General features: G+C 53.0%; 6 protein-coding genes across 6 annotated transcripts; 2 read left to right on the forward strand and 4 right to left on the reverse strand.

Moving 5' to 3' along the window:
* Positions 1–693: 693 nt before the first annotated feature.
* Positions 694–3084, reverse strand: CPAR01_15333 (asparagine synthase; the record flags this gene model as incomplete). The annotated part of the gene is made up of 10 exons (XM_060499582.1): positions 694–736; positions 820–924; positions 999–1282; positions 1342–2337; positions 2404–2552; positions 2607–2642; positions 2699–2725; positions 2800–2825; positions 2880–2930; positions 3059–3084. The coding sequence occupies 10 exons, from the start codon at positions 3082–3084 to the stop codon at positions 694–696; spliced, it is 1743 nt and encodes a 580-aa protein (XP_060341582.1).
* Positions 3085–4522: 1438 nt separating this feature from the next.
* On the reverse strand, positions 4523–5183 carry CPAR01_15334 (SUMO-conjugating enzyme ubc9; the record flags this gene model as incomplete). The annotated part of the gene is made up of 4 exons (XM_060499583.1): positions 4523–4776; positions 4836–4859; positions 4924–5087; positions 5149–5183. 4 exons carry the CDS (start codon positions 5181–5183, stop codon positions 4523–4525), a joined length of 477 nt encoding a protein of 158 aa, XP_060341583.1.
* Positions 5184–6057: 874 nt separating this feature from the next.
* CPAR01_15335 (Pex19 protein family) lies at positions 6058–7251 on the forward strand (the record flags this gene model as incomplete). The annotated part of the gene is made up of 4 exons (XM_060499584.1): positions 6058–6196; positions 6253–6473; positions 6530–7108; positions 7156–7251. 4 exons carry the CDS (start codon positions 6058–6060, stop codon positions 7249–7251), a joined length of 1035 nt encoding a protein of 344 aa, XP_060341584.1.
* Positions 7252–7462: 211 nt separating this feature from the next.
* On the reverse strand, positions 7463–8212 carry CPAR01_15336 (uncharacterized protein; the record flags this gene model as incomplete). Its single annotated transcript, XM_060499585.1, has 2 exons — positions 7463–7840; positions 7895–8212. 2 exons carry the CDS (start codon positions 8210–8212, stop codon positions 7463–7465), a joined length of 696 nt encoding a protein of 231 aa, XP_060341585.1.
* Positions 8213–8972: 760 nt separating this feature from the next.
* CPAR01_15337 (ABC1 family protein) lies at positions 8973–10957 on the forward strand (the record flags this gene model as incomplete). Its single annotated transcript, XM_060499586.1, has 3 exons — positions 8973–9334; positions 9426–9576; positions 9635–10957. The coding sequence occupies 3 exons, from the start codon at positions 8973–8975 to the stop codon at positions 10955–10957; spliced, it is 1836 nt and encodes a 611-aa protein (XP_060341586.1).
* A 762-nt stretch (positions 10958–11719) lies between these two features.
* Positions 11720–12027, reverse strand: CPAR01_15338 (conidiation protein 6; the record flags this gene model as incomplete). The annotated part of the gene is made up of 2 exons (XM_060499587.1): positions 11720–11789; positions 11846–12027. 2 exons carry the CDS (start codon positions 12025–12027, stop codon positions 11720–11722), a joined length of 252 nt encoding a protein of 83 aa, XP_060341587.1.
* Positions 12028–12275: the final 248 nt, after the last annotated feature.

Below are 12275 nucleotides of genomic sequence, written 5' to 3' on the forward strand. Positions count from 1 at the left end.
AATAAGAGAGTTAGCGAGAACCGGCAGGCGTGAGATTCTTACAGTAGGCCTGAGAGAAGAGGCAGGCACAGAATTATTTCCCATAGTTCCTGCCTCTGTCCGCTGCTTCGTCCCTGTTCGCACCACCGCTCATTCTTCTTCATACGCCTGTCTTCGTGGTGTAACTCTAATTACTCCATTGTGTCACCTTACCTTTTGACTGCCGACTCTGTTGTCCATCATCTTCACTGTTCATATTGGGGGCTAACCGAGTCACTGTGGATGCTCACTTGGCCAATTACCGGCACTACACTAACATTCCCGGGCAATCACACTCAATTATTGTTGCATACTAAGTGGACTCTTGGATGAAAGAAGTCAACGGAAGCTGGGGAAGGCTCTGGGATGTTGCTTTCTCTTGTGAGCTCCAGGAACCAACACAACAGGCCAAGACCTGACTACCTATGGAGAGGAACATAGAGAAGGAAACGGCCAGAAATACCTTCATCAGACTTTTCGTCATACTAACGATCTATACAAATACTCATGAAGGCGCAATGGCAGATAGTAATCACAACTACAATTCCCATTTTTTGAGACTCTAAACTTGTTGAGGGTCTACATAATCCAACAAACCAGGACGCCTCTACCTTTACCCGCCCGCATTGACGTAAAGTGCTAGGATACAGGTTGTCTTTCCTCCAAATTACCACTTTATGCGGCGTTCTCGTACTTCTGCTCATGGACGGCAATAGCTCTGTCATGCAACGGGTCAGCAAACTGACTTGGCCAATTCATTTTCACTGGGGAACTGGGGAGAGGGGCCGTCTTGTGACTCACCTGCCACTGGGGTCCGTCTGCTTGGACCATGTGGGGGTCCAGCGCATGACAGTCGAGGCGCAATGCGGCGGGAAGTGCTCGTCGAACATGAGGCGGTACCAGTATCTGTCAAATCGTGTGTTAGCGGCGCCTGATCTTTCGCAACAACAAAAGAGGGATAAATATTGGACGATGCTTACGCTTCCTTGGTGTCCGGGATGTCGCTGCCCCACTCCGGCTTGGGGTTCTTCATCATCTCATCGGTAACGTGGAGCTCGGCGGTGTCCTTAAGGCCGTCAATCCATCCATATCCGACACCGTCGGAGAACTGCTCCTTTTGTCTCCACAGAATGTTGTCCGGGAGGTACGGCTCGGCGCCGGGCTCGTCGGAGGTGTCGAACGCCTTACGGAGGATGTACTTCTCCATCTTCTCCTTGGTGATCATCTTCTCTGAGGGGTCAATGTTCATGCAGGCCTCAAGGAACTACAGGAAATAGAAAGTCAGCGAAGCCGAAATATCATCGGGATTTGCACTCTGCTCACCTCCTTGTCCAAGAAGGGCACACGCGCCTCAAGACCCCAAGCGGATGTGGACTTGTTAGCGCGCAGGCAGTCGGCAAGGTGCAGGTTCTTGACACGGCGAACAGTTTCCTCGTGGAACGCCTTCTTGTCGGGAGCGGCGTGGAAGTAAAGGTAACCACCAAAGATCTCATCACTTCCCTCACCACTGAGAACCATCTTGATGCCCATGGCCTTGATCTTACGGGAAAGGAGGTACATCGGTGTGGAGGCACGGATAGTGGTGACATCGTAGGTCTCGAGGTGGTAGATGACGTCGGACAGAGCGTTAAGACCATCCTCGATGGTGAAGGTCATGACATGGTGCTTGGTGCCGAGGAACTTGGCGACCTCGAGGGCAGCCTTGTTATCGGGCGATCCAGGGAGACCGATGGAGAAGGAGTTGAGCTGAGGAAGATATGTGACTGTTGACAGCTTGTTGTCGTCGTCGATACCAACCATGCCATCGCCAGTGTCGGGGTTCTCCGTCATGGGGAGCGCACCACCGTTGGCCTCAAGGGCCGCCTGCTTCAACCGCAGAGTCTCTCTTTGGGCAATGGCCGCGACCAAACTGGAATCCAGACCGCCGGACAACAGGACACCGTAGGGCACCTCAGCCATGAGTCTCTTTCGGACCGACTTCTCGAGCTTCTCGCGGATCAACTTGAGGTCGAGGGGGGTCTCGGGGACCTTTGCGGCGTCCCACCAGGTAGGCTCGAAGTATCTTGTGGTCTTGCCGGTGGCAGAGTCGTAGATGTGACCAGGCGGGAAGGCCTCAACCTTGTCGCAGACGCTGTGCAGGCACTTCAGCTCGGAAGCAAAGTACACCGCATCAGGCTCTTTTGAGGACCAGCCGTAGTAGAGGGTGGTGATGCCGATGGGGTCGCGGGCGGCGATTGTGCGGTCCTGCTTCTTATCGTACAAGACAAAGGAGAACATGCCGTCGAGGTGCTTCGGGGCATCGAGGCCATACTCCATATACTGTGATACGTTAGATATCCATGTCTACTATTGTGGGTATCAGGTCGCGGGGTGATCTTGACTCACCAGAGGGATGACGACCTCGCAATCGGAACCGGTCTTGAAGTGGTATTTGTGCTTGAGGGACTTGCGGATCAGACGGTGGTTGTAGATTTCACCGTTGACGGCAAGGACGATGCTCTCATCCTCGTTGGTAAGGGGCTGGGCGCCGGATTCTGTGAGGGTGGTTAGCCGTGGAAATCGTGGCCAGGTATTGAGGGTGGACATACCGACGCCGACGATGCTAAGACGCTCATGGCACAGAACTGCGATTGATGGTCAATTGATGGAATACCGATCGTCGAGATCAAGTTCAACGTACTCGTCTTGTTGGAAATGACGCTTCCGCCTAAGCGAGGAAGTTTTGTCAGTTGTCTGCTTGGTTGGTGCCGAAGTAGCGCATCGCGGTGACTCAGAACTCACTCCAATCGGGGCCACGGTGACGGATGCTGCGAACTGGGAGTCAATTGATGCGCCTTGCAGATGGACGATGGAAAACTTACGCCTTTGCCAGCTTCAAAGCCGTAGGCTTGAACTTTTGGACGTCGGGGTGACTGCGCGCGCACACGGTCAGTCGCATTCTCCAGAGGCATCATGGCGGGGTTAATTTTTTTTTGGGAGGGGAGCTCGCGCTGCCCCTCCATCCGCGCCGAAGTAGGGACGATCTCGCAGTTGGGCTTACCGGTGACAAGCGAAAATGCCACACATGATTGCTGTCTCTCGAAGCTACGGCAGTGTGTTTGTGTATGTGTATGGGATGAACTTTGCAACTCAAGAAAAGGTCGAAGAGGCGAAAGACGTGTCCCGGGAGAATAAATACGGAGCAAGAGGTGGGAGCAACCGGGTGAAGGGGTGGGAGTGAAAGAATTATGACTCTTCCTGCGCTTCACCCAGTTTTTTATTATCGTTATTTGTTTATGACATTAGTTACCCTTTCCATTTGCCGCAACGGCCCCAGAGAGTACCTACTTGGAAGCATTGGACCGCGCTTCTGATACAATGACATCCCCCCCTAGCACCTGGCTCATCCGACAAAAAGCCCAGCCCTGACACCCGGTACTTTACCAAGCTTGGGTTGTCGGAGGCCGTAGCCGGTGCTTCGATAAGGGTCAGAAACGTCAGGGCCGTCTACAACTCTGTGCCAAAGTATTCCCAAGGGGTGTCAGAGTGTGCCAAAATTGCAGGTCCGCTGCGACGGAACCACAGTGACTGGCTGCATCTGCACGATACGCTAATCTGCTGCACTGCGCTAGTGTAACATAGCTGGTCCCCCTGGGCCGATCTCGGCTCTCGCACCCATTGGCGGACTGACCAGTCAGAGTTCACCAGTCTCCCAATTACCTAACCTTGCCGACTGATAAGAAACTGCATCGTGCCCAGCCACCAACGAGAACGCAGACAACGAGTCGGTGTGGTTCTGCCGTTTGCTGTTTGCTGCTTGCTGTTAATCTGTTTTTCCGCGACAGCCTACATATGGTGCCACGGAGACGCCTTCTATCTGCGAAGCTGCAGTTCTTAACGCTGCCGGGCATACTTACCTCACTTTGCTCGGGATGAAGTCTTTGACTGGCGGGAAAACGAGGCTTTCGGGAGCTCGTGTCTTTCACCGTTTGGTAATACGCCCGCTCCCATTGAGTCCTGACTCTTCCAACCCCCGACTTACTCGTCACCAGTGTCAGGGTTCCGGGTCTCATGCCAAGCAAGCTATTGTGGAGGCGCGCTCCTCCGACACAACAGCCCGGCGGCATTGGTTCCGGTGGAATATCCACAGCCGGCGGCTTTCGACGGGTAATAAAATGAGACTCCCACCACGGTCTGGTGGGGTTTGGAATCACCGCCAAAAGAGTCATCATTACCTACCTGCGTGCCAGGCTCGTGTAGTCGATTCGCATAGCACGTCTGCCCGTCTTTCCAAGCACTCAATTGATGCATCTCACACGCAAATATCCTATTCAATAGATCAACAGCTGGGGTGTGGGTTGAAAGCCCCCCTGTTTGCTTCCCTCACAATATCATTATTGCATTGTCATATGACATATCGAAAGCAGAGAAGCAGACCGTATGGTATTCCCGTAACTCCGAAGTCCTGCCTATTGGCATGACGCTGTGATCTCGTAAATCTATTCACACATAGCTGCCTTTGCTCCTAAGGCGCCGGGTTTTCTCTCACAACACGCTTGATGCGCTTCTCGTATTCCGTCTTGTCCTTCTTGAAGAGACTGTAGGCCTCAGCCTGAGCGGGCGACTCGGGGTTGGGATCGTCGAGCAGGTTCTGAATGCCGAGCAGGATCTGCTTCACCGTGATGGCAGGCTTCCACGCCTCCTCCTCGTTCAGGATCGACAGGCAAACAGTGCCGGAGGGGTAGACATTGGGGTGGAACAGCGGAGGGACAAATTTGCCTGAGGAACTTCTGTCAGTTTACTGTATAGTTGCAAGCTTAGGGGTGTTTTCAACTCACACTTGGGTGGCTTCGTTGGGTACTCTTTTTCGCGCAGAATTGTCAGTAACCGGCTTTCACTCCACTGTCATTTCTCTAGGTAACATACCTTCGGGGAATGTGATTGTCAACTTGAACAGGCCGCCCTCCCAAATCGTCTTCTCCTTGCCAGGAATACCGCACTCCCAGACTTTCAGGTCTAGGGTTCCAGTCGCCGCATTACGCTGAGGCTTCGCGAAGAAACCAAAGGGGTGGTCCTTGCGCCACTGCTTGCTGTAGCACAGCCAGATCAGTTAGGCATTGGTCGTAGGATCGGGGTAGCTGAACAACATACCGCTCCTCTTGAAGTCTGTTCTGGCAAAGCGACATCGTGGAGAAGTGTGATCGTTGCTTAGAGTGTATGTGTCCGAAGTCGCGTGCGACGTCTGGCTCGCGTGTCGCAAAGGTTGCGGTTGTGCACAATCGGGACGATTCAACCTTCGTATCGGGCCGTAGTCGAGGGATCGAGGCGTTCGGATGGCGGAGATGCCGTAGAACGGTCACGCCAGTCGATGTAGAAGAGAAAAGTGGTAAGGCTGGGGGGTTGAGAAGATAGTTCGGTGTGTAAAGGCAAAGCCGCAGCGAGTGGAAGTCGTCAACGAGTTACCTGAGGTAAGGCACCTCGCACTTGCCTCACTGAATGCGCCGCGTTGGAAGGCGGAAGATTTTCGGGGTAAGGGTACGTACCGATTCCGATCGACCAACGGATGGAAGGTGTGAGACCTGGTAAACGTGAGATGCCGCGGTACCTTCCGCAGGAGCTCAGGGCAGTTGGGACTCCTGGAGGGGGGCGGCTGGGGCGCGAGGCGGAACATCAGGTCGCCCAATGGACAAATGGGAGAAAGGACCCCGCCCTATACCGCGTTAGTCCAGCGGCGCGGGGTGCTGGGAATCTGACGTGGGGCTAATGGACCTGCCCAGATGCAAGACAACCCAGGAGCTTCAGGCCGATTCCTCGGCTTTCATCTGACAGTCCATCTTTCTGCACGTACAAAGGTCATAATCCCAGCCCGGTGCGACTGTCAATCTTGACCCAACCTTTTGGAGGCTGTCCATCACCTGCAGCGCCCCGAGGCTCCGGTTCCTGTCGCCTCTATACCAATGCGCACTGCAAGTTACCTTTGTCAAGACTGAACCCAAGCGCCTTTGATTTACTGCAGCACGCATCGTGTTTGGGAATCGCATCTTGAGGCACTCTGCAAAGATGGAGAAGGATGGTAGCGCAGCCGGCGCCGGCAATGCCGAGGCGAAACCCGTGGTACCGCCAGTGGAAGAGACGAAGCCTACAACTGTCGTTGAGGATGTTCCTGACCCCGATGAAGACGACTTGGACGACTTGGATGGTGCGCCTGCCATAGGGAACCCTCTGCGGCCTTTTGGAATATACTGACTCTGCTAGACATGCTCGATGACTTTGCTGCCGTGAATGTGGAACCGAAGAAAACAGCACAACCTGCTGCGTCAGCTGCGAGAACCACCGCGGCTGGGCCAGGTAGACCCGCGACAGCTGTGGAAGATGATTCTGAGGATAAAACACTGGAAGAGATGCTATCTTCCGACGATTTCGCTAAGCAGCTCCAAGCTGGCATGGCAGACCTGATTGGAGAATTTGAGAAGAATGTGGGAGACTTCCACTGCCAGCCGACTCAGACACGATTGCTAACCATTTACCATAGCCCGAGATGCAAGCGCAATTCGACAACGTGTTTAAGCAGATTAGTGAAGCTGCGGCAGGAACGGAAAACCTTGCCGAAGGCACGACCGGAGCAAAAGCGCCGACACCGCTAGCGTCAGCCTCATCTTCAAGCAAAGTTCCCGTTTCCGACCCCATTGCCGACGGTTCCTTCCAGGAGACTATCAAGAAGACCATGGAACGCATGCAAGCATCAGGACAACAGGCGACTGCAGCCGCGGCAGAGTCATCTACCGAAGATTTCCTCGCAGAGATGATGAAGCAACTCGGAGAGGGCAACCTCGAAGGCGGCGGTGGCAACGAGGAGGAGTTCTCAAAGATGCTCATGGGCATGATGGAGCAGCTCACTAACAAAGAAATCCTGTACGAGCCTATGAAGGAGCTCAACGACAAGTTTCCCGAGTGGTTAGCAAAGAACAAGGAAAAGACGCCAGCAGAGGATCTCAAGCGGTACGAGGAGCAACAAGCGCTAGTCAAGGAGATCGTGGCCAAGTTCGAGGAGAAGACGTACGCCGATTCCAACGCGGCGGACAGAGAGTACATTGTGGACAGGATGCAAAAGGTTGGAACCTCTCCAAATTTGGATCTTCACGCGCTAACAGGAGACAGATGCAAGCTGCTGGCTCACCTCCGTCTGATTTGGTCGGTGATATGCCATCAGCGCAAGAAGCTTTCAGTGCAGACGAGGGCTGTAATCCCCAATAATCGGACTTTCCAATGGAAGTCCCGTCAAATATGTTCCTACACAACCGGTGCCTTGTCCCGTGAGCTTGCATACACACAGTAGCCATTCGTGGCATATTCCGACCGCTGTTTAATGCCAGACGCCAAATAGCAACCCCCAGACCCCGAAAGCCAAATAGTCTCGTATAAACGCCGCAAAGCAAATAGACCAGCCGTAATCAACGCCATGTTTTCATGACATGTCCATATCTTGCGAGGACGCGTCTGGCTGACTGCTTTCCTGTGATACCAAATTCATGAATAACGAGTCGTAATCCTCGTCGTCTGACAGGCCGTATGAATCTGACTGCATCATTTGCGAGGAGCCAGTCTCGGGCTGCACATCAGATGACTGGTCGTAGGAGAGTAATAACGCATCGAGCTCGTCCTGCTCCTCCTGGGCGATGGCATCAACCATCATATCGTCAGTGTTATCAGGGATCCGTTGCGCGCGATCTTGGAGAACAGCTGCCGCGTCTTCGATATCCGCTTCGGAAAACACCGCGTTGCCTTCAATTTGCTTGGCATAATGCCGTTGCCGCATGTCGCGATCCCAGTCAGACTTGAGAAGCTGTCGGATACGTCAGTAGGCCGTATCACAGTCAGTAGCAAAAACTTCACGTACAGTGCCTTCCATGTCCCGCCGCTGGTATTGACGATCATCCGCGCGCTGCCTCACGTTTTGGAGGAACAGCTTCCGCCTGCTCTCCTGCGCTTCTTCGCGTTTCCGAACTATCGGGTTCGGTTTCGTAGCTCTCGATGCGTATTTGAACTTTGGTTGAGGAATAGGCGAGGATTGTGTGTGGCGTACGGTGTTGTCATTGATGGGCGAGAGGGGTGATGACGCGCGAATGGGCGATGAAGAAAGAGGCGATGGGATCGTGGGCCTGAAATCCCACGTCCGGTCGCTGAAGATGGGTACGGGTCCGGCGACGGAGAACATTTCGGAGCTTTGGCTGACGTCTGATGTCTTGTTCTGTTGCATAGAGTTGATATCGCGATCGAATGAATGATGCTTGAGTGCAAAGATTAGTGTTGGTTGTTGGTTGTGCTATCCCAATGTGCCGAAGTCTGGGGCTGAGGCTGTAGTTGCAGTTGTCGCCTCTGGCAGGTTGCTTAATTGAATCACGGCGCGGGAAGGTGTCATTGAACGCGACCTGAACGCGGTTGAACTAAAGATGTTTTGCGCCACAACACATGTGGCTTGGAGCGGTGACACGTGAAATCCACTTTTGGAGGGTCCCTTGCCGGTCCAGTGACGGATCATACAGAAACAGTTAATTACGGTTTTCTGGGCTGGACCTCTGTCCCGGCGGTTTCCGAACGGGCCCCGAGGTAAGGATAAACGTGGCGCTCGACGAATGAAAGCGGCCGTCAAGAGCGCCACCGTTCCCCTAGACCCCAACGATATGGCAGGCGCAGGCTCAGGGCCAGAAAGATAGAGGAAGAGAAAAAAAAAGTCCAGAAGAGTTGACTGACGACATGACATTCGACTAATTAGCTCTGGACCGCCCCCAAAGCGACTCGATCCCTTGAAAACCGACTCCACTATCTGTAGCGACTGTTGGGAAAGTCCACATCGAGACACGCCTCTTTGCATGCAAAAGCAAACACGGAATCCCAACATAAACTCATAGAATGAGCATCGGCGCAGACAGTTCTCCTGTTTGTCTTATCGTCGGCGGCAGTCGGCCAGAGTCCAGATGAAAGCCTTCACCGCCTTCTCGCTCCCATTGCGCCGGCTTGCCACTCGACGGCCATGGACATGCTCCAACTGTCGTGGAGGCCCGTTGGCGCAGCAGTCCAGCCGGACACAACAGCAACAACAGCAACGATTTAGCAACACCGCACGCGGGTTCTCTTCCACGACCTCGAAGACCGCGATCAACCGGGCTACACCGAGGACTGGCGGTGGTAAGAAGGGTGGTCGCGTGTGGCTTCTTGCTTCAGGCGGTGGCGTTGCGACAGCAGGTGTCCTTGCGCTGGGCGACGACATCAAGTACGGCTACGATGCGGCAGAGCGAGCAGGCCGTGTTGCGGCTGCGCTCGCAGTATGCATTAATGAGTAAGGAGAATATTCTTCAAAGAAGTACACTCTCGGAGTGATTCTTCAAAGAAGTACACTCTCGGAGTGGTCTTTGCTAATACAATTGCAGCTACCGAACGACTCTCAACCAGAAAGAAACGATTGACGACCCCGAATTAGCAAACAAAATTTTGAAAGACTGTCACCAGCGATGCGCCGATCGAACACTAAAGGTCTTGGAGAAGAACGGCGGGATCTTCATCAAGTTGGGCCAGCACCTTGTGAGAGTCCCCCTATTCTTATACTTCTTGTAGTTCTGGAAACTAATACACCATCAAGAGTGCGATGAACTACCTCCTCCCGCAAGAGTGGACAAACACCTTCATCCCACTACAAGACAAGTGCCCCGTATCGTCCTTCGAGTCAATTGAGGAAATGTTCCGCAAGGATACTGGAAAAGAGCTCTGGGACTACTTCTCCGAATTCTCAAACGAACCGATTGGTGCTGCATCTCTCGCTCAAGTACATACCGCTACAGTGAAGGACACCGGAATGCCTGTGGCTGTCAAAGTACAGCACCCAGGACTTGGCCAGTGGTCTCAACTCGACCTTGCCTTGACACGTTTCACGTTCTCTACGCTCAAGCGCTTCTTCCCGGAATACGATTTGGAATGGCTCTCCAAAGAGATGGATATCTCGCTGCCGAAGGAATTGGACTTCAGAGAAGAAGAGCATAACGCTAATCGTACGAGGGAACATTTCGCCAAGCTGCCTGAGCACCCCCTCGTCGTTCCTGGTGTTCTCTGGTCGAAGGAGCGCATCCTGGTCATGGAGCGGGTATCAGGACACCGATTAGACGACCTCGAGTACCTTGACGCCAACGGTATTGACCGAGACGAGGTTTCCGCCTGTCTCGCTCGCGTTTTCAACGAAATGATCTTTGGCCACGATGCACCTTTGCACTGTGATCCCCACGGCGGCAACCTGGCCATTCGGAAGAACGAGTCCAGGCGCGGCCTCCGAGGCGGGCACAACTTTGACATCATTCTCTACGACCACGGCCTTTACCGCGAAATCCCCCGCGACCTGCAGCGCTCCTACGCCAAGATGTGGCTCGCTGTCATTGACGGCGACATGAAGCGCATGCGCAAGTATGCCAAGGAGGTGGCCAACATCAACGACGAGCAGTTCCCCCTTTTCGCCTCCGCAATCACAGGCCGCGACTGGAGCGTCCTCAACAGCGAGGGCTCCGTCTTGCAGACGCGCACCGACGACGAGAAGAAGGAGATGGGCGACGCACTGCAGGAAGGCCTGATTGTCGATCTCGTCCAGCTCCTCGGCCAGGTCCCGCGCATCATCCTCCTCATCCTCAAGACCAACGACCTCACCCGCAGTCTGGATGAGAACCTGCACACCCGCCAGGGTCCCATCCGCTCCTTCATGATCCTCGCTCGGTACTGCACGCGGACTGTCTTTGAGGAGCAGCTCGAGGACCTGAAGCAACGGGGATCGCTGCTGTGGCCGCCGAATACCTTCCGCCTCATGTCCGCGTGGATCGGCTTCTTGAGGGTGGAGCTCAAGCTTGGAGCCTTTGAGTTGTATTTGAGCGCCAAGAGGGCGTTTGGGTTCAAAGGCGTTGGGTTTGCGGCTCCGGGCATGTGATTGTATTAAATATTACCTGCACATATGTAGAGCTATAGATTTGTAATTTGACTATTAGATGAATGTACTAGATAACACTTTTCATGCCTTTTCGCTACCCAAGCCTTGCTGTTTTTGTCCGTGAGTCTAGATTGTTCTGCGACTGGTCCACCTGCCGCAATGATTCCTAAGCAAGAAGACAGACGGGAGATACCAATCGGTATTATATATACATATCCTTGCCAAAAAAAAAAAAAAAAAAGAAAAACCCTGAGTCGCGGTCCAAAGCTAAAAGGACTTCGTTTAAGGCCGTAACCACATGAGAATACTCGCATCAGTACACATTGTTATAGTGAACAAAAATAAATTAACATCTTTAGCTACCTACAAGACTGGTCTGGACGAAGTCTCACCACCATCAGAAAAACATACCGGTTTAGTTGTAGTATACCATTTGAGGGTTACAATGAAATGGGCGGGATGAGGAGGTAAATTTAGTAAACAACTCAATGAGTACCTAATGTGATGCAAGGCAAATTTGGTGAGCCCAATGTTGAATATCAAGCAACTGTGAATGTACTGGCCACATGGCTAGTATTATGATAGCTATTAAACATGTCACTGTGAGTTTTTGACATGGAAGAGACTGTTGAGTTTGACAGTGTTCTCATTATCGCCTGCATGCGCCAGACTAATTGACTAAGATACAACGCTTGACTCTTTCATATTCGCTAGCCAGCTCCATCCCAAGCGATAAGGTGGGTATCGGTTCATAAACATCATTTACATGTTGTCAAGACGCTCCTTGGCGGACTCCTTGGCCTCATCGGAGACGTTGGGGTTCTTCAGGGTACTGGGATTGACATGTTAGCAACAGTCCGAGGTACTAGCATGGGGAAGAATACTCACGCCTTGAGGCCACCGGCAACATTGCCAGGGTTCTTCTCCTCATTGTCGCCAGCCTTGGGGACATCGCCGCCGTTGAACTCGTTCTCGAGAATCTTCTTGGAGTTCTGCTTGGACTCCTCAGACGTGTTGGGGTTGTTGATGTTGGCCTTGTGGCCGCCGGCGATCTGAGCTTCGGTAGGCATGTTGAAGGTTGGTGATTGGTGATTGAAGTTGGGAAACTTGGTGGTTTGCTGTTAAGCTAATGGTAGATGATGAGATTGTTTGATTGCTTGTTGTTGTGATGATGAGAAGAGAGAGGATATGTTCCAGAGGTGTCGGATTCCCTCCTTCTTATACATCTTCTGGGCTCATCGAGATGGAATCTTGTGACCTAGTCGAGCTCGAGCTGCAGGAGAACAAACACACCCAAACAAAGCAAGGCTTCAGTTCA

Source organism: Colletotrichum paranaense (genome assembly GCF_030867605.1).
Source record: "Colletotrichum paranaense strain IMI 384185 chromosome Unknown Scaffold_19.1, whole genome shotgun sequence".
Classification (NCBI taxonomy): domain Eukaryota; kingdom Fungi; phylum Ascomycota; class Sordariomycetes; order Glomerellales; family Glomerellaceae; genus Colletotrichum; species Colletotrichum paranaense.